The sequence below is a fragment of the Parasteatoda tepidariorum genome, chromosome 10 (genome assembly GCF_982258835.1).
Source record: "Parasteatoda tepidariorum strain Cologne lab strain chromosome 10, Ptep-v5.0, whole genome shotgun sequence".
NCBI lineage: Eukaryota > Metazoa > Arthropoda > Arachnida > Araneae > Theridiidae > Parasteatoda > Parasteatoda tepidariorum.
Window position 1 is genome coordinate 44,284,938 of NC_141764.1, and position 26,390 is coordinate 44,311,327.

At 27.2% G+C, this 26,390-nt stretch overlaps 1 protein-coding gene across 3 annotated transcripts in view; it reads right to left on the reverse strand.

Moving 5' to 3' along the window:
• The window catches only part of LOC107455989 (regulator of G protein signaling 2), a 177,294-nt gene that overhangs the window by 111,324 nt on the left and 39,580 nt on the right, over positions 1-26,390 (reverse strand). The window contains exon 1 of one of the 3 annotated variants that reach the window (XM_016073743.4): positions 8,904-9,030. The exons of 1 other annotated variant lie outside the window; for it this stretch is intronic. In XM_016073743.4, coding sequence (XP_015929229.2) covers positions 8,904-8,954 — 51 coding nt within the window. In that variant the 5' untranslated portion in view covers positions 8,955-9,030. Of the gene's footprint in view, positions 1-8,891; positions 9,031-26,390 lie in introns of those variants that run through there. One more of the 3 variants, XM_016073742.4, reaches the window with a different exon arrangement.

Sequence of the window (26,390 nt, forward strand, 5' to 3'; positions counted from 1 at the left end):
AAAGCAAATTTTTAAATCATGCAATAACTATTCATAAGAAATAATGCCGTTTATTTCACCGTAATTTTACAATCAAAATTCTAATAGGGTGTACTAATGTACCACTGAAACGCGTATAGTTTTTAATAAAATTTTATCATTTATGATTTTTAAATTTTGTTTTCAATGAAATTTTAAAATGGGGAAATTTTTTAAAAATACATACTCTACATAAATTGTTGCATTAAATCTAAATTTATGGAGCTGTACATTTTCCAAAGCAAGAACTACCACTCTAAGATGATTCTACAGCCAGATGGGTATGCTTTTAAAAGTTTTAAGTATGCTTATATGTGACGCATTGCAAAGTACAAGTTATACTCCACTAATACCATAAAAAAATCTGTTTCCGAATCGCTGATCTAAAATAAAAAATAGAATCTTTATGAAAATAAAATTTTCTATAAAAATGTCACACTGAGATACGAAAAAAATATGGTCAAAACTACCATAATATGGTGAAATTTACCATGTTTAAGAGCACTAAAAAGCGTGATAATTGTCACCGAAGCGCTTTATAATTACTTCGGTAAAATAAAAAATAAATGAGTCTTATAATCTGTAATATAATTAGAAAATGTCGTAAAATTTTATAATATTTTCCTGATGCTTTAGAGCATGGCATAAAATTCATTTATTAAGTTAAATTTACTTCTCAGTTTTGTTATTTTTTACTAAATGTATAATGGTAATAAGAACTCTAATTTTGTAAATCAGAATTTCCGTTTAACCGTTACCATATGAACGGTAATGTTATCAAATGAATGGTTTAAATACCGTATATTTTGGTTTTATAAATAAAATTACATTTTTTTAAACCAGAAATGCCATTATTATATTATTATATAGTACAGTAATGGTATCAGATATCCCCCCCCCTGTGTGTCATGCCCCCTCCCTTTATTTTGACGAAACGAAAGGAGACCTGGAGCATGCGCAGAGCCGTGAAAGCTTTTACTGAATATGAAAATATACAGTAATCATTTAGTTACTAAAAAGGAAATGTTACTTAATTTATTGCTCAGAAAGTATATGTTAAGCGTTGATACTTTTTATAGATGCTAAGCATTAGTATTTTTTAATAACCCTGCTTGAAATAAATGAAATAAGTTACGCAAACTTTAATCGAGTTATTTTACGATGTTTTGGTTACAACTTGTTATTAATGTTACTTCAGACAACAATTGTTCATTTCAGACAAATTATTAAGCAATATATTATTTGAAGGTAAATTTTAAAGACTTATGGCATTTTTTTCTTGGGTGATATACTTAAAACTGTTTGGATCACATAATGGGGTAAATTTAATTTCATTTTATTAAATAGTCTATCATAGCTTCGGTTTGAATTACGAAATTAATTACTCAAAACCGTCTTTTTATTTAATAATAGCATAACTACAATTAATTGAGATTTATCTGAAATTTTTTGTTCATATATCCGCTTTTAAACGTCTCATAAATGAAATTTCTTCATTAACGATATGATGTTATAAGTCTTAATAGATAAGTTTTTTTAAATATATTTTTCTTTTTCAGATTGATGTGAAAGTAAATTTTTTTATTCAGTTGATTATTTTTTAATTGTTTTGAATGCAATTTGTCCGGTTGGAAGGCTATAACAAGTTGTGCGAAATATTTAGTAATAGTATACTAATTCATAAGACTTTCTTTTTTCATGCATATACTATTTTTGATACGAATGATTTACATAATTTAACTCTGCTTTGTTTATTCGATTAAATTGTTTATTCGATGCTTGTTGGCATAAGCATAAGGGAAAGCAGAAAAGTTCTTCGAATTTCATTCGCTTAAATTTTACATGACTTAGTAGCAACGAAGAGCTGCGAGTCGCTTTAAAAAATGCGTTTGGTGCAATTTTTTTCGCACTCACGTATGCAATGCGAATGCTATTTTTCAGGCATTATACAAAAATCATACTGTACAAAACTATCTTAATTTTCACTTACTTTATTACTATGAGCCATTTTTAAGTTATATTTTTTACATTTTACAATTTTAACTCGATTACAACATGGACTCAGGGACTTAGCATTGAATTCAACGTATAATTTTTTTATATGTACCAAATACTACTTTAATTTTAACCTTTTCCTGGCAATACTAAATTTTATTACTTATTTCTTTGGTTTTTATACATTTTACAACTATGAGATGAAATAAATACCTATAACTATTGTACTTTTGAGAACTGAAATTTAGGATTGTGTACTTAAGAAAAATCTGTTAACTTTTTGCAATTTCAAATTAATATAGAAATGTATGCATCTAGAATTTTTTTTTTATACCGAGAAACGAAATATCTTTTTATGACTTTGTGCAGAGTTTAACTTTAAAAAAGTATAACTTTAAAAAAAAGTTAACTTTGTTAAACTTTAAAAAAGTATACAAAGGACGGAAGAAAAGTATCTTATGAGCGGGCTAAGCAAGTTCGGATAATATTAATCCCTGATTGCAAAGCTATCTGAAGGGAACAGTTCCGGAGGTTGGCAAACGTTAGCGAGTAGGGGACAGAGCCTCCTAGTTAAAATGTGCCTTAATATTTTTTACTGTATTCATATTCTTTTTTATGTTATTAAAGTGGTGACTAACATTGAGGTGGTCAGGATTCGATTCCCAGCGATGAAATCAATCGTTTTAATATCATATATTTTTGGTTTTATTAATTAGAGTTATGTTTTTTTTAAAAATTTTTAAACTTTTTTTAAACTTTTTTTTTTTTTACTAAACTTGTCATGACCATATATTACGGTATTTTTCATCAGACTGTTTTCTCCGGATAGCCCTTGACATCAAAAATATGCCAGTGCCATCGAAATCGTCGAATAACTAGAGGACCTTTTCAAGTCGATGTTTTAATGTGCAGAACCAATAAATACAATTACTGGCGTGCAATATTTGTAATAATGTTGTAATAATGTTAAAAACATGTTTCTGAGAGTTTTTAGCGCCTGTGAGAAATAGGTTTGAGAACCAAAGTAAATAGACAATAAGGCATTTGTAATTAATTAAGTTTTTCTCTTTTGTTTCTCAAAATATATTTGTTACCTGTGTTGATTTTCTTCCTAATTATTTGTACCAAAGTAAATAGATAATAATGTATTTGTAATTAATTAAGTTTTTCTGTTTTGTTTCTCAAAATATATTTGTTACCTGCGTTAATTTTCTTCCTAATTATTTGTACCAAAGTAAGTAGACAATAATGTATTTGTAATTAATTAAGTTTTTCTCTTTTGTTTCTCAAAATATATTTGTTACCTGTGTTAATTTTCTTCCTAATTATTTGCTTGTATTTTCTTGTATTTTTGAATAAAAATGGGGATTAAGGAAAATGAATTTGTTTTTATAGCGGTAATAAGATTTTATGGGTTATAAACTTTAAGGAAACAAATTATAAATCTTGCTATAATAAATTCTTTTAGTGCAAAATTTTTTTTAGCTATTGCTTATAGCACCAGTTAAAATTTTCAAAGCTAATTATGAATAATCGTTTTTTTTTTAATCGAATCATTTTACGTCCACTGAAATTCTTGAATTATTTAGACAATCAAGCAAGTTTTTAAAGGGCTTGATTCGACAGGTTTTCAAAATTTTTTGATCTCTTAAGTATATTTATTTAATTTCACTTTATTCAAGGGTTTTAAAAATTAAGGCAGCAGACTTCGGATCAAATTAAAAGAAAAACGGAATAAGAAAATATTTGGCCTTTGATTTATGTGCTTGATCCCAGTCTTTTTTATTTGATTTTATTGTATTAGTTTTGTTCCAATTTGCTGTATAATATGTAATATAAATAATACGGGGTGTAATAAATGAAATCAATGAAGCAAATATAATCAATGAAAATAAATATAATCAATGAAAATAAATATAATCAATGCATGAATTATATGCATGAATTATCATAGCTGCAGTAAACGAAATTAAAAATATGTATGAAACTAAGAAATATTTATTTTAACCACACATTTGATCTATCGTCTTTTATTAATTATAATCGGAAGTAATATTTGAGTTAATTCAAAACAAAAAAAAACGAAAAGAAAAAAACGAAAATACATTAATAATTTTTCAGAAAGACTTTTCAGCACAGATTATACTACTTCAAATAAAATAAAAAGTCTGTTACCTAAAAATTTATTAATACGGTGAATTTTGACAATTTTATCATGATACCTTAGAGCATGACATAAATCTATTTTTCAGTTTTTTATTTTTTACTAAATGTGTGATGTTTCCTACCTGAGTATAATTTTGAAAGACTGAATTTACGGTAAACCTTTACCATATGAACGGAAAAACTATCAAATTAATGGTTTTAATATCGTATTTTTTTTTTATAAACCAAAATTGTTTAGTTCCTGAATTTTTTTTTCCATGCAAATATGCAGATATTTTTTTCAAATATACACTTTTCTCAATTTTAGTAATATGCTGTTATCATGCAGTTATATTGGTCTTACACATAAGACCTTCAATTTCTTAATTTCTTTTGAATAACATGACTGAATTGAACTAATCATTCCATTTGAGCAACAAACAAGCATTTTTACTGTGAAGATATGGTTTGCCTAAAAAATATGAAAGCTAAAGATATAGGAAATTTGCGTTATTCGTAGTTTCAATTCTTCCATTATTACTAGTAAAGTTTAGCAATTGTTTCCATTTCTTAACGATATCATTTCAAGAAAAATGCATCATAGTGAAAATTAAATATATAAGATGACTTAAAAAGTTTGCAAAAGAGTATAATACAATGAAAATCAATAAGATCTTCTGGTGATTCAGAATTTCATACTGTGTTTTGCAAACGACTTTTTCACCGATCAAAAGGGATAATAATACTAGTGAATTTTAAAATAAAATATTTTTAAGCTTGCATGTAAGAAAAAAATTCGTAAATGAAAGTTTTAACTTTTCTCAAGTTTTCATGAATTAGTATTTGTGATGCAGTTGATGTTGATTCCGTGAAAATGGTTTTTGTATATTAGAATTTATGATGTAGTTGAGGCTGATTTCGTGAAAATAGTTTTCATGAATTAACGTTTGTGATGTAGTTGATGTAGATATTGTACATGAGATATACACGAATTTTGAAATTCGGTAACTTAAATTGGTAGAATTAAAATATGGTAAAAATTGTGAAAAAGAGCAGGATTAATACAGGAATATTTTTTATGATGAAGAATTTGAGAATAATTAAATTATGTAAATTAATGTGCAATTTATTGTAATTTGTAATATAATTTCAGTGTGTTTTTTCCAGGGAAGGAAAAATTAACTATTGTAAAAATTAAATGAATAAATGATCAGACGAATATTGTCAAATACGAATACAGCACTGAAATGTTAAATTTTTTTTAAGTATATTATTATATTCTTTTAAGATTTTATTTTATAACGACAGTAAAAATGAAATACTCAGAATTACTTTCCAGTTTTATAATACATAAAAAAAAAAATTCTCATTTATCAGTAAGGAAAGAGTTTAAAAATAATTACTTTCATTTATTTAAGCTCTTTTTATTTTCAATTGTTTCTTTATTCAATACATCTTTCTGGAATTTATTAATTTCTTATTCATTTATTAATTTCACTTTAGAAAAACTGTGAGAGAATTTTTATTGACATTGCTGCATTTTATTGTTAAAATATTAATTACTTTTCAAGATGAAGAATTAGAATAGGCTGTAATATTTTTCAAAAGCAAAGAAATTTTTACAGCAATCATTTAAAATTAAAGGTTTTGTTACTCGTAATTATAATTTAATGATTGCATTCAACAGTCTCATTTTTAATTTTATCATTAATTTTATGTTCTGTAGGAGTTTCTTTTACATATTTTAATTTGTAATCAATTCATAACTTGAATGGTTTTTGTAGTTTCTAATCAAATCAATTGTTCAAACTTTGACCTGCAAAAATACTTCATATAAATAAGATAAGTTATGTTGCCTGCACGCGTATTAATGATAAGCATAGTGGAATAAAAAGCAGTTCATGGTAAATCTTTGCATAAATTGTAACTCATAATAATTGATCACAGCAGTCGTTTTGAAAATGGAACTGATTTAACCAATTCGAAAAATTAGTCAAAAATGAAAAGCTTATGTGAATTACATGTTAAATATTCATTTGAACATGCTAAATATGTTCTAATTTAAGGAGAAACGGTAGGAGATATATAAATAATGCTAATTCGATATACCTTTTCTATGAAACAACTTATGATATTGCTTTGAAACTTGTTGGGGATATTTGAGATTATACTGTTGTATGCTGTGATAGTGTTTTAGAGTTAAAAAGGAATAATTTTTAAGTCATGAATGATATTTGCTAAAAAATTATGAAACATTTTAAAAAATTCAAAGTTCTCTGTTCTAATTTTTAAAAAAAATTTCTGCCAAAGATATGTATTAACAGTTATCACAGTGTGAACATGTATATGTAAATATTCTGTGAATATATTATGTAAATATTCTCAATTCTTATTTGTTTAAAAAAAATTCTGCCAAAGATACGTATTAATAGTTATCACAGTGTAAATATGTATATGTAAGTGTTCTGTGAAAAATAAAATTGAAACAACATCTTGTTCAAATGCTGAGAAAAGGTACATCGAAAAAGGTTAGTTTTAGCTTTATTAGTCCTTCCGACTCCCCTTGAACGTCTCAAAACATTGTTGTATTCATATTATCTTTTTGATGCAAAATTTTTATTAAACATATATTTAATTATTTCATATTAATTTATGTTAAAATAAGTGAAAAATATTATATTTAGCATTTTAATAACTTATTGGTATGAAATACAGCATAAAACACCGGTGTCTTTTTAACTAAGTAAGAAACACGAAACACGGCTCACTTCCAAACAATAATTTTTATAATTTGCACTTATTTGGATTTATTTAGATCTATGAGAAATATTTATTTATCATTGAAATTTCTTTAATTTACACAATGAATTATCGATAAATTTTTGAAAATGAATGAAAAAAAAAATTCAAACTACTTTTTTTTAGATTTTAGAGTTTAGAACTTATATAAGTCACCGATAAATTAACCGATTAACCGAATTCACCGATTTTTGTAACTATTATACTGCTTTTCTACAATTAAAAAAAATACTAAAATACATTCTTGCTTGTATTTAGAACATCAGAAAAAATATGTAAAAGGAACACCGGTGTACCACCTGCTTCAAAGGGTAAATTCAGTGAATTTACGATACGCAGCAGTTACATGAGTTTTTTTTATTGTTTTTTCTAAACTATAGTTTTTATTGTTTTTTAAAGTACATGTGAATATATCTTTAGTGAAGAATGTAATTACGCCACCCACAAATTCATATTTACTTAAAACAATGTAATTCATAAATTAAGCACAAGTTTTGAATATAGTAATTAAAATAAATATACATATAATTAAATACACTAAATTAAATATATTAAATCTAATCCATATCCAGTAATCTATATATTTCACTTGATATGAGTTAAATTAAACTAATATGTTCTATTTCTTAAACAAATAAGAAACCTGAATGAAACTGATTCAGGTTTCTTATTTGTTTAAGAAATAATAAAATTTTAAAACTTATTTTAACGAAATAACAATTTTTGAGAATAAATTTTGATTGTTTAGTCCTTTTTTTCTAGTGCTTCCTAATCCCACATAAAAATGGAGTAAACTACTAAATTTAAATAATTAAACATTTCTGAAAATTTATTGGAAGAACATGCTAAGTAATATTTTGAAAACGCTTAAATTTAAATATTCAAATATAAATTGTAATGTTTTGAAAACATTCAAATTCTCATATTTAAGCGTTTTAATATTTTGAAAACACTCAAAGTTTCCTGTTTGAACATATTAGGTAATATTTTCAAATCACTCAAATTTTAATGTTTAAACGCATTAAGTAATATTAGAAAACATTAAAGTTTCTTTGTTTAAATGTGCTAAGTAATTTTTTGAAAACATTCAAATTTAAGTATTCAAATGTAAAAGATAATTTTTTAAAAAAAATTTAGAATTTTCATGGTTAAGCCTGTTGATGTTTTAAAAACATTTCATGTTTTAACGATTAATTAATGTTAGGAATCTATTAAAATTTTCATGTTTAAATTTGTTAAGTAGTTTCTTGAAAACATTGAAATTTAAATGTTCAAATGACAAAGATTATGTTTAAAAAACAGTCAAGTTTTTATGTATACACTTGTTAATATTTTGAAAACACTCAAATTTTCCTGTCTGAACACATTAGGAACTGTTTTCAAAACACTCAAATTTTCATGTTTGAAGGTATTAAGTATTATTGTTAGGAATTTTTAAAATTTTCATGTTTAAATGTGTTAAGATATTTTTTGAAAACATTCAAATTTAAATGTTCAAATGTAAATGGTAAAGTTTTAAAAAAATTCAAATTTTCATGGGTAAACATATTAATATTATGAAAACATTCAAATTTTTCCGTCTGAATATACTATAATGTTTTCAATACACTCATATTTTCATATTTAAACTTATTAAGTAATGTTGAGAAACGATAAAGTTTTCATGTCTGAATGTGTCAAGTAATACATGGAAAACACTCAAAGTTTCCCGTTCAAATTTTGGCATATTTATTTCTACAAAAAGTTTTGTATAATGTAATTTTAAAATAATTTTTTTGGAAACAGTTTTATATTTCTCTGCCGTATGCTTCTAACTCACTATACGTTACTTAATAGGTTTTTGTATCAATTTCACTAATAATTCAAAATATTAGAAATAAATTAAGTTTCAATTAAATAAAACATTAAATAAAATATTAAATAATTGTCACTACCAAGTATCTCACCGCTTCATCGAACACAGGCAAAATAATATTTTCAGTTGTCATCATCATCATTATCAATCAGATCACTCACGCAAAACAAATAACTTTCGCCTGGAAAGAATTCTATTTCGCGGTTACAGAAAAGAATGACGTTTTGAGTTGATGGGCGGGAAGAGAAAATTAAGACTTGATTGGTTAAACTTGTCATTGACGTCACTTCTGAAAAACAGCAGCGGAAATTAATTGGAAGCTAGACCTCTACAGGAAGCTTAAAACATTCCAATTTACATTAAGAATGTTAATGTGAGTGTGTATGAATAAATATGAAGTGGTTTAATGGAGTCATCATCGTATATATCTTTTTCTCACAAAGAAATGAAAGTGTTGGCGCACTTCGTTATATTGATCCCGACATAAATAAATTTGACTTCAGGTATTTAATTTATAGTACAGCACAAGTTCAAAAATTATTAGAACTGAATAATTTTAATTAAACTGTATTTTTAAATTGAATTATTTATGTAATTTGAATTGAATGAACTAAACTAAATTATTGATTTTAATTGGATTAATTAAATTGAATTCATAAATTTGAATTATTGATTTGATTTTAATTGAAGCTAAATAAAATTATTGCTTAATTTTAATTGAATTAAATAAATTGAATTATTGATTTGATTTTAACTGAGTTATTTAAATTGGATTATTGATCTGAATTCAATTAAGTTTGCTGTAGTTTTAAATTGGATGGTTAATTTGAATTGAATTGTTTAGTAAAAAGTATAACAAAAGAATTGATTTAATTATTCAAATATAATTAATTATTTAAATTTAATAAACTATATGACCTGATTTAATCATTTAAATTAAACGAATTGCGTGAATCGAATTACTCTTTAAATTAACTTGAATTATTTAAATTGTATTAGATTGATTTGAATTAAAAATAATTATTTAAATTGAATTCATGATTTGAATTGAACATGTTAATTTATAGCGTGATAAGAGTTAAAAAAAGCAAACTAACAATTTTTTTTTAATGTTTCCGTCGGATTATAGACGGTATCCGGAAATTCACACATGAAGTATTCTTGATACAGGTGAGGAAAAAAATTATCAGAAGTCACACTAGAGGGCATCATTGACCTATGTCAACTGAAACACAATTTCGAACTCATTAATATTTAATTGTAACTGTCGAAAATGCTTGTAGAAAACATCTACTATTTTTTTTAATTATAACCCTCTGCTTTTGTCTTGCACATAATACAATGTGTTTTAAAATATATTTCTCTGTGACTTGCCCCTTCAACTAGTTATTTCGCATTTGAGTAGTTTTCTTTTTTTAGGAAACAATGCGCACTGATAGTTAAATGGATTTTCAGTGTTAAATTAAGTATAAACCTGGGTTAAATTCGAGAAAAGAGGAAACAGATTTATATCTAAAAATTATTTGTTTATTTATTCATTAAGTATACAGTATTGGAAATGTGTGAAAAACAGCTGTGTTTAATGAAATAGGGAGGAACTTTGCTGTTACATTATTTGCTTTTTTGCTAAAATTCTTAAGTTCATATTTAAAAATGACGAGACAATAAATTTTATCCTTTAAAGAATGAATGATGATGAATTTGTAGCCATAAACTTTAAAAGTCAAAGAAAACTGATTAAGAGACAGCGTTAAAGAAAACTGATTTGCAAAAACTGGAATTTGAACTAGCGGTTTTAATCCGTTTATGATTAAGGAGGATAAACAGTCCGTTTTGTCAACAAAACAGCTTTAAACCGTCAAACATGAAGAGAAAGTCTGTAAAAGAGAACAGGAATTTATTACAGTGCAAAGACACCCATGATGTAAATGGCTCTATCTTTAAACAATTCTACCACTTTTTAAACTTTACTTAGTTGTTTAATTGCTTTAAATTATTGATTCTGGTAAAATAATAATTAACGATAAAATTATTTTTTGGCTGTTTCATCTGCGTGAATGGTTCTAAATTGTTGCATGATTGAATTCTGATATATTATCATCATCTTTGGTACGAGAGCCAGGGTAGGCTCTGGCCTTCTCGATTTTAACCTTTTCTTAGCAACTGTCTCCAGTTCTTACAGTTCAGTATGAGAAAATTATTATCTGCAGAATCAGATCTGCCTGCAATCTGAATTTGGGTCTTTCTCCTGGTAGATTCCCAAATGGCTTAGTCGTAAAAATTCTCTTAAATGTACATTCTTCCGGTGATAGCATTAGATGGACAGTCCATTTCATCCTTTGAATTTTGATATATCTGCTAATGTCATGTTCTTTATAAAGTCGGGCGGTTATGGTTGGGTCTTCTTCTCCCAATTCATTAATCTCGATACCAACGAAAATAGTTCGAAGGATTTTTCTTTTGAATGCACTTAATGCTCATTTTTTGAGGTAATCTTCAACGATTCCGTGGCTCATGTAAGTACAGATCTGAGCACTTTATAAAGTAGTGTCTTGGTCCTAAATCTCAGGGCACTCGATACCAACGAAATATACTACGAAGGATTTTTCTGTTGAATGCACTTAATGCTCATCTTTTGAGGTAATCTTCAACGATTCCGTGGCTCATGTAAGTACAGATCTGAGCACTTTATAAAGTAGTGTCTTGGTCCTAAATCTCAGGGCACTCGATACCAACGAAATATACTACGAAGGATTTTTCTGTTGAATGCACTTAATGCTCATCTTTTGAGGTAATCTTCAACGATTCCGTGGCTCATGTAAGTACAGATCTGAGCACTTTATAAAGTAGTGTCTTGGTCCTAAATCTCAGGGCACTCGATACCAACGAAATATACTACGAAGGATTTTTCTGTTGAATGCACTTAATGCTCATCTTTTGAGGTAATCTTCAACGATTCCGTGGCTCATGTAAGTACAGATCTGAGCACTTTATAAAGTAGTGTCTTGGTCCTAAATCTCAGGGCACTCGATACCAACGAAATATACTACGAAGGATTTTCTGTTGAATGCACTTAATGCTCATCTTTTGAGGTAATCTTCAACGATTCCGTGGCTCATGTAAGTACAGATCTGAGCACTTTATAAAGTAGTGTCTTGGTCTTAAATCTCAGGGCACTCGATACCAACGAAATATACTTCGAATGATTTTTCTTTTGAATGCACTTAATGCTCATCTTTTGAGGTAATCTTCAACGATTCCGTGGCTCATGTAAGTACAGATCTGAGCACTTTATAAAGTAGTGTCTTGGTCCTAAATCTCAGGGCACTCGATACCAACGAAATATACTACGAAGGATTTTTCTGTTGAATGCACTTAATGCTCATCTTTTGAGGTAATCTTCAACGATTCCGTGGCTCATGTAAGTACAGATCTGAGCACTTTATAAAGTAGTGTCTTGGTCCTAAATCTCAGGGCACTCGATACCAACGAAATGTACTTCGAAGGATTTTTCTTTTGAATGCACTTAATGCTCATCTTTTGAGATAATCTTCAACGATTCCGTGGCTCATGTAAGTACAGATCTGAGCACTTTATAAAGTAGTGTCTTGGTCCTAAATCTCAGGGCACTCGATACCAACGAAATATACTACGAAGGATTTTTCTGTTGAATGCACTTAATGCTCATCTTTTGAGGTAATCTTCAACGATTCCGTGGCTCATGTAAGTACAGATCTGAGCACTTTATAAAGTAGTGTCTTGGTCCTAAATCTCAGGGCACTCGATACCAACGAAATATACTACGAAGGATTTTTCTGTTGAATGCACTTAATGCTCATCTTTTGAGGTAATCTTCAACGATTCCGTGGCTCATGTAAGTACAGATCTGAGCACTTTATAAAGTAGTGTCTTGGTCTTAAATCTCAGGGCACTCGATACCAACGAAATATACTTCGAATGATTTTTCTTTTGAATGCACTTAATGCTCATCTTTTGAGGTAATCTTCAACGATTCCGTGGCTCATGTAAGTACAGATCTGAGCACTTTATAAAGTAGTGTCTTGGTCCTAAATCTCAGGGCACTCGATACCAACGAAATATACTACGAAGGATTTTTCTGTTGAATGCACTTAATGCTCATCTTTTGAGATAATCTTCAACGATTCCGTGGCTCATGTAAGTACAGATCTGAGCACTTTATAAAGTAGTGTCTTGGTCCTAAATCTCAGGGCACTCGATACCAACGAAATGTACTTCGAAGGATTTTTCTGTTGAATGCACTTAATGCTCATCTTTTGAGATAATCTTCAACGATTCCGTGGCTCATGTAAGTACAGATCTGAGCACTTTATAAAGTAGTGTCTTGGTCCTAAATCTCAGGGCACTCGATACCAACGAAATGTACTTCGAAGGATTTTTCTGTTGAATGCACTTAATGCTCATCTTTTGAGATAATCTTCAACGATTCCGTGGCTCATGTAAGTACAGATCTGAGCACTTTATAAAGTAGTGTCTTGGTCCTAAATCTCAGGGCACTCGATACCAACGAAATGTACTTCGAAGGATTTTTCTGTTGAATGCACTTAATGCTCATCTTTTGAGATAATCTTCAACGATTCCGTGGCTCATGTAAGTACAGATCTGAGCACTTTATAAAGTAGTGTCTTGGTCCTAAATCTCAGGGCACTCGATACCAACGAAATGTACTTCGAAGGATTTTTCTTTTGAATGCACTTAATGCTCATCTTTTGAGATAATCTTCAACGATTCCGTGGCTCATGTAAGTACAGATCTGAGCACTTTATAAAGTAGTGTCTTGGTCCTAAATCTCAGGGCACTCGATACCAACGAAATATACTTCGAAGGATTTTTCTGTTGAATGCACTTAATGCTCATCTTTTGAGATAATCTTCAACGATTCCGTGGCTCATGTAAGTACAGATCTGAGCACTTTATAAAGTAGTGTCTTGGTCCTAAATCTCAGGGCACTCGATACCAACGAAATATACTTCGAAGGATTTTTCTGTTGAATGCACTTAATGCTCATCTTTTGAGGTAATCTTCAACGATTCCGTGGCTCATGTAAGTACAGATCTGAGCACTTTATAAAGTAGTGTCTTGGTCCTAAATCTCAGGGCACTCGATACCAACGAAATATACTTCGAATGATTTTTCTTTTGAATGCACTTAATGCTCATCTTTTGAGATAATCTTCAACGATTCCGTGGCTCATGTAAGTACAGATCTGAGCACTTTATAAAGTAGTGTCTTGGTCCTAAATCTCAGGGCACTCGATACCAACGAAATATACTACGAAGGATTTTTCTTTTGAATGCACTTAATGCTCATCTTTTGAGGTAATCTTCAACGATTCCGTGGCTCATGTAAGTACAGATCTGAGCACTTTATAAAGTAGTGTCTTGGTCCTAAATCTCAGGGCACTCGATACCAACGAAATATACTTCGAAGGATTTTTCTGTTGAATGCACTTAATGCTCATCTTTTGAGGTAATCTTCAACGATTCCGTGGCTCATGTAAGTACAGATCTGAGCACTTTATAAAGTAGTGCCTTGGTCCTAAATCTCAGGGTACTCGATACCAACGAAATATTCTTCGAAGGATTTTTCTGTTGAATGCACTTGATGCTCATCTACGCACCATAAAAATGCTGTGAACCATAATGTAGAAAGTTGACAAATGTTCAACCTTTATAATAAAACAGGGTTAGCATAAAGGATTTTAAATGTTTATATTTTTATAATAATATATCATATTACAATAAATGATAAAAGAAGAAAATATACGATGATTTTTTTAGCGACAAATATTCGATGTGTGATCCATTTGTTAGAACAAACCTTTAATCTGTGAACGACTTCATTCAGCACATTTTGCAATTTTTCCCCGTGAATAGGTTTTAATGCAGCAGAAACGCGTAATTTCAGTGTTTTACAATTTTTTTGGCATCCGTGATCTTTTAATGTATTTGATGTCATCTATATAAAATGTAATCTCATGAAAATGTCGGGGGAAATGGAAGGCAATGGGAGTAATAGTAAATCGCTGTTCCTCACTTACAAAAGGCAATGTTCATATACCATTTATGCTGAAAACACTGAACAATAACACATACATGCAGTATAAGGAATCATTATTGATAGTGAAAAGCTACAAAATGACTAAATCGAAATTGATTAAAGACTAAAAGTTTGTCCCATAACAATGGGATCACCCTCCAAAAATTTATAACTATAAATTATTTTTAATATTTTAGTACATTATTTAATGCAATGTGTGCAATAGTTATAAAAATAGAAAAAAAATTTAACAATTAATTTGCTCTATATAAGCACAATAGTTACTTTTGCGATTTACTATTACAGTAAAGTAATTTTTTTATCACTGCACATTGAAAAATATAAATAATCTAAATAACCCTCTCTATTTATTTTAATTGATCTAAGTTTCAACAACACGAAAAGCTCATTTTCTTGAAGTAAGAAAATGAATAATCTATAAAACACTTAACGGTTTCATGTTTTACTGTAATAATTAGTAACAATTTTACTCTCAGATCTTATTTTTCATGTCTGCAATGTGAAACCTTTTTAAGTTAGTTCAATCTCTTTGATTTTAAAACTTTACTTTCTGCTTCGTAACCCAGAGAACATTGATTTTAATTTAAAGAATACTTTATTAGATTTTACCATTAACTAAAACTTTTTCGTTGTTAGAAGTTTGGTTGCTGTCATATTTTTATTTTGGAAATTAATTTTTAAATGAAATTTGAGTTCGTGACAAAGTTGGTAAAAAAAATTAATAATTAGATTTTTTTAAAGGATAAATTAATTCCTTAATTTTTTCTGATGTAATATTCAGATAATTTTCTTATAACGAAGTCAACTATGATAAATAATTTTACTTTCCTAATTTATTGAATTTTTTAATTTGTTTCGATTTTGCTTTTGCATTTTAATCATTAAAAAGTGACATATATTTTTAAATTTAGACGAAAATAACAATAACAGGATATTAATTTTAGAGCTTTATAATAAAATAATTTTACTGTTGCCGATTAACAATCCAATTTTATAAGTTGGTTTGAAGTAAAAAACTTTTCTAATTAAATTTATATTTTTTTAAGGTCTTGAGATGATGACTGAAAAAAAAATGTTGCGGATTAATGTTGATCAAACACGTCATTGCAGAAAACAAGTAGCTGATGAATGTTGATCAAACTCGCCATCGCAGAAATTAAGAAGCGGATTAATGGTGGCCAAACTTGTCAACATTGCAGAAAACAAGTAGCAGATCAATGTTGATCAAACTTGCCATCGCAGAAACTAAATAGCGGATCAATATTGATCAAACTCGCCATTGCAGAAAACAAGTAGCTGATGAATGTTGATCAAACTCGCCATCGCAGAAAATAAGAAACGGATTAATGGTAATCAAACTTGTCAACATTGCAGAAAACAAGTAGCGGGTCAATGTTGATCAAACTCGCCATTGCAGAAAATTATTTGAATGAAATCATTCCTTACGTGTTATGTAGAGAGAAAAATCATTAAATCTTCCACGGTTAACCTAACGCTTGAACTTTTAGCACAAATTAATATATAATGTAATATTCTAAGCATAGTAAAGCGGAATGGAAACAAACATTTGGTAACATTAGTGAAAAAATTGATAATACTGCGAATATTTAAATTGGTTTTCCATTGACAATTTAGCTGGCCTCTAAGTTAGACTTTCGTTGACAATACGGCTGACATTTAGGTTTTTTTATTTCTATGACATTACGGAGGAGCATTTGGGTTTGTTATATTTTATATACAACTTCATACGGTTTCATAGAAAAACAATATTTTCCACAGTTAACCAGGCGATGGAGTTTCACCCGTATATTGAAATATTGCGTTTATTCAGTAAAAAGGGATAGACGCGAACATAGGTTAATATTGAGGTAAACATGTGATCTTCAGACCGGATTCCGTTGACAATGCTGCAAACATTTAGATTGGTTTTCCACAGGCAAACATTTTATTTGACATTTAGTTGACGATATCGGCAATTTGGCATTCCGTTGACAATATAGCAAACATCTAGGTTTGTATTCCGTTAATATTACGGTAGAGCAAGCATTTAGGCTAGTTTAATTTTATATGAGTAGTTTAATTTTCAAATAAATTTGCAAAGTTAAAATAAAACTTGAACAAGAGCCATCGACTACTTAAACTAGCTTAATGCTCCAAATCTTAAGACTGTAAACACAATTAAAGTTATAAATTAAGACTTAGGCAATAATTTATCTTGTTCAGGTGTTGTCTGTTCAATAATTTTAAAACTTTATTATTAGCAATGAATTAAACTTTAAAATCACATAAAATGTTTTTCAAACTTCAATTTATGATGATTAATTAAAAGTGTTTTTATAAACGTGAAATAAAAGAAAAAAATTATTGTGTTTTTAATAGAAAAAATTAAAAGTTTTCCAAGTTTTTTATAATTGTTTTTGTGAGCGAATTATTCATGAACTTATATATATATATATATATATATATATATATATATATATATATATATATATATATATATATATATATATATATATATATATATATATATATATATATATATATATATATATATATATATATATATATATATATATATATATATATAAAAAGCAAATTGAATTTTTTAAGTACAAATCTATTTCAATTGTAGTGCTGACATCTATAGCGTATTTTACGAACTAAACCTGCGGCAGGTAGTTTTGTTCAAGCGTTAAGGAGAATCAACTCTCTATTTACGTTACTGTTTGAGAAAAATAGCATTTTCCCTCCGTAACACTGATGTTCTTACATTATTTTCAGTTCATACTCACATAAATTTCATCTAAGACAATAAATGTTTCTGATTTTAAAGTGTTTTTTTTAAACGAAAAACGAGTAGTGGGTAAACAAAGTTTTTATTTTTAAAATTTATTTATAAATTATTTAGCCTGTTTTTTGATTCTCTCTTTTCCTCATATGATGATTAATTTCCTGATTTCTTCCATTTGTTCCATTTACTCTTGGACTAGCTTATTCATTTAATATTTCCACTTGGTCTTTAACTTTATCAGAAAATATTAAAAATCGTTTGTTAGACATATTAGTATGAAATCAAATTTAAATGTAGTTTTGATAAAAAATCTTTTATTTATTATTTTATCTAAGAAATAAATGTAGAATGCCTCACTCATGCTTAAATTAAAAATAGCTGTAAAGCTTTTCGTAAAGTTAAATCAAACGCATACAAGCTATAAATACTGAAAAAAATATGTGTTCACTAATAGGTTTTTAAAATCAAAAGTCAATACTTCTTATAAACAATCACCACTTTTAAAATAAGCTAATGAAACAAGAAACAAGTACGCGAAAAATTCTGAATCGGAATACATAATCTATTCCGATTCAAAACCGATATATTTGAGTATAGAACAGATCGGTTTCCATACTCAATTTTGAGAAACTCTTTTTTACAGTGTAACGTTAATTTTTCTCCCCGAAGAAATAAAAGAATAAAAATTGTACCAAAATAATTTTTTTCAGAAGAAGCAAATAATATTTTAATTTTCACAGATACTCTCACATAAAACATTAAAAACTTTTTCCAAAAATTAAATTCTGACTGTGATTGAAATCAGGCACTACCCTTAATAAAATTATAAATATTTGCGTATTTTAAGCTTTTTTCTTTTTTCATTTGCTGAATTTATTATTAACTGAAAATTAACTTTTTTATTTAACTTTTTTTTTTCGTATTTAATACATTAAAAAAATAATGAAACAGCTTTATTTCTTAATGAAGTTAGAATAAAGTTAAAAAAAAAAATTATACATTCATAAAAATGCATTCGGTAAATTTTGCTCCTTGTTATTATGAAATATTTGTTATGAGACGCCGAAAGTGCACCATGTTGGAAATGAATAAAAGTGCTGACTGACATTTAAATTATTGCGGCAATAGAAAAATTAACGAGGCATTAAATATCTCTGGGGAAGTTTAGCTACATTTTAATTACCGGACATATTCCCTATAATTATTAAAGTTGCCGATACAGACATTTTAGGTAATTGAAATTCTAATTTCATATGTTAAGTTCTGAAGTGGAGATTTTATAGAAAACAAAAATTGACTTTACTGAAATAATTATGATTTAAAATGCTTTAATAAAAAGAATTGTTCATAAAAATTTATATTACTGCTTAAAAATGCAACAGAGCTGAAATTTATGATCATTAAAATTAAAAATAAAATGAATAAATAAATAAAATTATTAAACATAAACAATAATTTATGTTTGTATCTAGTTATATTACAATCTTAGGAAGTAGGATTTAAAATTAATAAATTTTAAAAGGACTTTGGAGTTAAAACAAGAAGAAAAATTTTCTGCATTAATTATAATATTGTATTTTTTTCTTATAAAGTTATCAATTCAATGTAGTGCAAGTCTTCTTCAAGTCAGAGCAGGTTCAAAGAATATATATATATATATAATTATATATATATATATATATATATATATATATATTCTTTGAACCTGCTCTGACTTGAAGTTAAGGGCATATTCTTATTCCGTTACCCTCTTCGTTTATCTGTATTTTCTTTCCTTTTTCTGTTAGTTTTCCTTTTATGTCTTCGTTTATCCCCTTTTGTTTATATTTTCTTTATTTCCACGAATATCCTCAGTTCGTTGCATCATTCCTTTTCTTCACTGCATCTATTTTTTTTCTCCTTGCTCCCATGATTCCATCCTTCACTGCAGTTCATTACAATTGTAATTTCTTTCTTTCCATACATCCTTCCGTTCTTTCCATTATTCTTTTTTTTTTTTGATCTTCACTCTCTCTTTCTTTGCTTATCTATTAATATAATACATTGTTTTCTTATTTGCTTATATATCACTCTTCATTTGCTTAAATTTTTTTCCTTCTGCCATGCATCTCTCCCTCATTGCAGTTCATTGCAATTGTTTGTTCTTTGTTTCCATACATCCGTCTGTTCTTTCCATAATTCTTTCTTTTTTATCTTTACAAACTCTTCCTTAGCTTATAGATTACTTCCTTTTTGCTTATATGCCACTCTTTATTTTCTTATATTTTCTTCTTGCTTCAATGCATCCTTCCTTCTCTGCAGTTTATTGCAATCGTTATTTCTTCGTCTGCATACATCCTTCCGTTCTTTCAATTATTTTTTTTTATCTTCACTTATTCTTTCTTTGCTAATAAAACGGCACATAAAAATTAGACTTTTTTTATTTAACATGTCTCAATTTAATACATAAATGGTCCTTAAAATATTTTACCAGTAACAAAAGTTTGTGCAACGATATACACGTTGTCAAAAACTTGTGCAAATCAGATAAAGATACTTTCTTTTCAATGCCTACCCTCATATATTAACATTTGTCACTCGGATATCAGAAGGGCAGATGTTGACTACTCTTATAGGGGCACTAAACTAGGTGGGCCAATGTTGCTCCCACTATAAGAAAGATAGGTAGTATAGGGAAAAAGGAAAAAAATTCATGCTTCCTACCGGGATTTTTGAACCCAGAATCTTTCTGACATGAGGTAAGCTGCCTGATCATTAAATAGGCCCGGCCCTTCTGTTAGACATAAAAAATAAAATCCATCGTTCTTATATGCTTTTAAAGAAAATGACTAACATTATTCACGGGTTTATTTCTAATGAATATATTTTATGAACAATTTTAATGTTTAGTTTATAATATACTGAATAATATTAAAATAAATATGTAGTAATTAAAAATGTAAAAAATATGTATGTGAAAAATAAATTCTTGTTTTGAGAAAACCGTAATGGTGATCTTCCATTAAAATAAAAAAAATCTTATAAAGAATGTGCCACAACGCTTCGGTTTTAAAGGAAACTAAATAGATAGATAGTTTCAAGAAATAAGGAAGTTAAAAAAGAAAAAAAAAAAAATCCGAAAAGCAAATTTTCAGAAGTCAGAAGACTTCGAAATCCTTTGTTGAAATAGTGTCGAACGTTTATCAACAAATCGTGTACCATTGTAACCAAATCTCTTTTCTCATCTATCCCTCGACTGAAGTAAAAAGAAACCAGCGTCGACACTTCAATTTCTGAACTTCAATTTGTCTCTTCACCTTGTTTCATGTAGGAAATAGAATCAAAGGAAAGCAGAAAAAAATACACGTATTCTAAAATAATGCAATTGAAGTATGTGAAACTGAAAAAGAATCGAAGAATGTGGTGTTTTGATGGAGCATTTTAAAATTACGTTTTCCGGATGCGATTTCATACATATTTAAATATTTAAAACGAAACATTTAATTTTAAGAAAATTGCATCAAAAGATGTTTTTAATCTTTAATTTTTCTTATAATAATCAACTGAAATTGGTGTTTTTAAGTGAAACTTGTCAAATTTAAATGATGATGCTTTTGAAAGGAAAAAGAAGGGGATACAAACAAAAAATATTAAAAGATATGCAGAAGGGAAGTTACGTACCGGAACTTTGGAGTAAAGACTTTACAAAGATTTCATAAACTGATTTTATTGTCCTCATCATTCAAGTTAAGCACACTACTCATAAAAACAATGATTTTATAGCTATAATTTATACCGTTATTGATATCAGTAATGACATTGGCAGAATCTTTTAAAACGGTGTTAACGATATTTTATTACTGCGATATTTATTACTAAATTAACTAATTTTAATACTAAATTTATGATATTTATTACTACTTTTATAATTAACTTCGATATTTTATTACTAAATTTATTAAATTTTGATTAACTAAGCTCTTTGGCTATAAATTCTGCTTGTAGTGGTCAGTAGTCAATAGAAACTTGACTAAAGCAAAAACAAAGTAAATAAAGCAAAAAAAAAGTTAATAAAGCGCAAATGAAAGTACATAAATGGAAATACTATAGTTTCAGTTCTATAAACAAGAAACTTCCCCAGTGTCTAAACACCAATGATCTCATCATTTGGTGTTAAGGTGGAAATAAATGCAATCTTTGGTGTTTAGACACTGAGGAAGGTTATTGCTTATAGAATTGAAACTATAGTATGTTCATTTATGTACTAACATTTGTGCTTTTATTTGACGTTTTTTGCTTTCTACATATCACAAAGAGTACACATTCCTTTGTTGGAAATAAACTTTATTTTCAATACTGCCCAGCAGATTCAGCTGAAATTTGAGCTCTCTAGCTATTCAGAAAAGCGTCGAAAATTTTATTGAAAACAAATTCCATTTAGCGATAAAATGATGATCTGATAAATGAATCTCTGCTTGTAGCCTTCATAAGACGATTAAAAACTGCATTTTTATCAAATTAAAGAGTTGTAGTAAACATTAGAGAACTAACTCTAGCAGTTCATAAAGTGTTTGAAATTTTGATTAGCTGGAGGATAAATTTTATTTGGCTGTAAAATAATGATAAATTTGGCTGGCAACTATTAATTAAGATTGAGCTTCGTTTTAACACCCAGAAACAAAAGAGTAGTTTAAATTTGATTAAATAGTTGTTTTGAAGAATAATGGGCTTATTTTAAAATTAGGTCTTTTAAATTCTGCATATTAAAAGAGATATAATTATACTTTCTCAAAAAATTCTATTCACTCACAAACATGTAAATGATAAAAGCATGTGATTTACATCATTATAAGTATTACATTGATTTATTTTATTAATTTTTAATATAATTTGAATTGCTTGTTTTGCATTGTTTTATTGATGCTAGTATGCACTTGTTGATATGCTTAACAATCAGCAATCAGTTAATTAAGTCGTATACATATTTATACTCTAATACGCTGTTTTATTAACTATTTAACATGCATAAAATCAGCATTTAATTTGAAATTCCCCTGAAATAAAAGAAAGATATCAGAAAGCAGGTTAAAAAAATAAATAAATAAAAGTTCGATATATTTATGAAAAATGTTTTTTTTCCCTTTTAATTACTACACATAAAAATGTTACGGAATGAATAATTCAAATAAAATTCAACTTTAAATATGATTTGTGTTTTTATATTTAATATTAAGTTTTTTATAAATTTACTAAGCTTTGTTAAAAAATACTGCCGTATAAAATTAATAAATTATTGAATAAAATACATTAAACTAATGTAGAAATATTTTTAAAATTACACGAGCAAGAAAATTATAAAAAATAACATGACTTATTTTCCATTTTCCACGACATTTTGCAATGAAAAAAACATTTCCAAATAAATTCGGTTTTCTTTGTTTTGAATTTAAATCTGTGTTTGCATTAAGAGAATTAAAATGATTTTAGAATGAGCGTTTATAAAAGTAGGCATGCAAGAAAAATATTTCTTCGTGTTTTAAAAATTCTAACTTAATTTTTTAAAAGAAGTTTTTTATATGCAAATATTACTTTTAAGGTATTTCCTTCCAAGTATTCTTATACTTTTAGCATAAAAAAAGATAATCATGGAAAATATTTAACTTCTTTTAAAAAAGTGGTTTATGGTAGATTTAGTATAAGTTTTTCTTGTGTGCATTTCTGTGAAAAATATTTTTATCTTGTCGCAAAATTTCCGAAAAAAAAACACGAGAGTTTTTATGTATATTGCTTTTATTTCAGGATTTTAAATGTTGGAATCTGTATTAAAATGGAACCAGATTGTAATATTTAAATTCATAATATTGAAAATTTTGCTTTCAGAAAAACTGAATTAAATCAATCATTAATCGCTGGCTGTTTCAAGAGTATACTTATAGGTTCGTACCATGCTCACATTAAAAATTTTCTTTCTTTTTATCATTACGTTTTACGAATTATTGTACTGATTAACGATTTTTGCATATGGTCTTATGGTATAATAAATACACTGAGAAAAATGCATAGTCAAAACTACCAGAATATGGAGAAATTTACTGTGTTTTTGGCTCTATGGGAACATCAAAAAATTCGGTAATTTTTACCGAAGCGTCTTGGTAATGATTTTGGCAAAATTAACAATAAAATATGGTTTTGAATTATTTAATAAAATTTTGTGATAGTGGTAAAATTTGGTTATTTAATCATGACTTTAAAGCATGGCATTAAAATAATTTATTAAGCTGAATTTACCTTTCAGTTTTATAATGGGAATTATATACTATAATTCCCATTATAATAGTAATAGGAAATGGAAATTATAATTTTTAAAACCAGGAATTTATGGTAAACCGGTACCATATGAATGAATAAATTACCAACTGGATGGTTTTAATATCGGATACTTTTGTTTTATTAGCCAGAAGTATGTTTTGCCTTCCAAGCCAGAGATTTTATTACCATACAGTACAATAATTTTACCAGATTTTTTTCCATAGTGTATAAATTATGGTGTAATTATTATAAAATATATATGAAAGACCTGGCACAATTTAATGATAAGTCATACTTTTTCGAAGGTGATATTTTACATTAAATTTTTCCTCAACATTTTTTTAGATAGGTATTTTACATCTAGAATTTCCTTTAGATAACAGTACAATATACTAGTTAGCTTATTAACTAACTGGCTAACTGGGAATATTTTTTCTTTCTTTCCTTCCATTTTTTTTAACCAAAAATCCTCTTTTGAATAATTTGAAAGTGTAACATTAACATCATAATTCCTTAAACTTTCTTCGTATATTCAAAGCAGTGGACAGAAAAATAATCCACAATAAATTTTGATGTCAAAATTTTATTTTTAGGTTTTAAAGAGCAATATTTCTCCTTTATCTAAATGTTCATCTGGAGTGTTCCTTTTAATTTTATTAACTAAAATAATGTTTTTTCCTTTTTTAATATTCAACTAGAAATGTTATTCATTACCATACAGTACGGTAACTTTGTCAGAATTTTTTTCTCCGTGTAATTATTTGTAGCTATTGTGAAAACAAATAATGGACTTTCATGGAACCCACATGCTTGCTTTAGTATTTATTGTCTTAAATTTTAAATTTTTATTGAAAAGAAAGTTGCGGTTTAGTTACCGAAACTATATTTTCATTACATTAGTTAATACGTCCTAAGCAAATATTTATTTTATAATGTAAATGAAAATTTGCTTTCTTAATCTTTAACATATTTCATATTTAACAATAAATAAGTTGAGAAATAATGATTGTTTTCTAGGTTTACTCAATTAAAATTCATTTATTTGATATGATATTTATTACTTTCAATTCTTATATTTTTATGTAAAACAATTTTTGTTTAATTCCAAATTTTTATGATATTGACTTATACAAAATATATATTGATTTTATGATATTAACTTATATAAAATTAAAAGCAAAAAGCAAACAAATATCAGTTTTACAATAAACATTTCAAATAGTTAGTAAACATTTCAAACATAATATAATAATATTATAGGTTATTGCTAGGTTTAGAAATTTACATTTGTTTTAAGTTTAGGTACTCTTTCAAACTTATATATTTTCCAAATATTTATCAGCTTCAATACCAATTTTTTAATTACAATTAATTTTGTTTTATTTTTTTAGACTCTATAGTTGTTATTAAAATATTTATTATCATAAAATTTATGAATGTGATTTAATATTTATTATTGAGAATTCCTACTTTCTGTGTAAAGTTTCTTTCTTCTAATTAATGTCTTTAAATATATTTGTCTAAATCTATTTATAGGATTTATGATCTGTAATTCAGTTTTTTTTCAAAAATAAAATTTAGAATCAATTATGAAAGTTATATTTGTTTGGGTTTTCAGATATTGTCTTTTTGTTCAATATATTCGATTAATTATTTATTATTACTTAGGTTTATATAAAATGATTTGTCCCAATTATGGACACTTGTGTTTTAAATTCTATGATATTAGATTTACAATTTATTCTTTTCATTCATAATTTTAAAAGTCTCTACATTTTACTGCTATATTGCAATTACTGATGCCATATTTTTATGATATTGATAATTCAATTAATTAAAAAGACAAATAGAATTAATATAACATAATATATAAAACAAATAGAACAAAATTTTACAGTTTAAAGCAAGCAAAGATAAAGGAAACAAATTCAAGAAATAATTTCTTAAACGCTTCAAATGTAAAACAAATTTTTCAACCTTTCCAATATATTTTATCGAATTAATGCGTTTTTTCCTTACAGAAATAATCATACGATTAAATTAAATTTTCGACATCTTATCCCTTGAAGAAAATATGTCCCGATATCTCATTCTTTGTGTAAATTACAAATAGCACTTCCAAGATCCTGTTAATGGAATCGGATATGAGGATAGGAGGATGGGGATGTGAAATGCGTGGGGGGGATGTACTGTGTCTATTTTTAGAAAGACGTTTTCTCTGCAATGTAAGGAAAAAGATCGAATCAATGGAAACAGTAGCCATTTTTAGAATTCCGAAAATTTCTTGATTTCTGACAAATAGTCTATTTGTTTCGTTTTACTATCGGAGTAATATAATTCTTTAAAAAACAAAAGTATTTAAAAATAATTAAATTTCTTACTTTTATGAATTTTAATGTA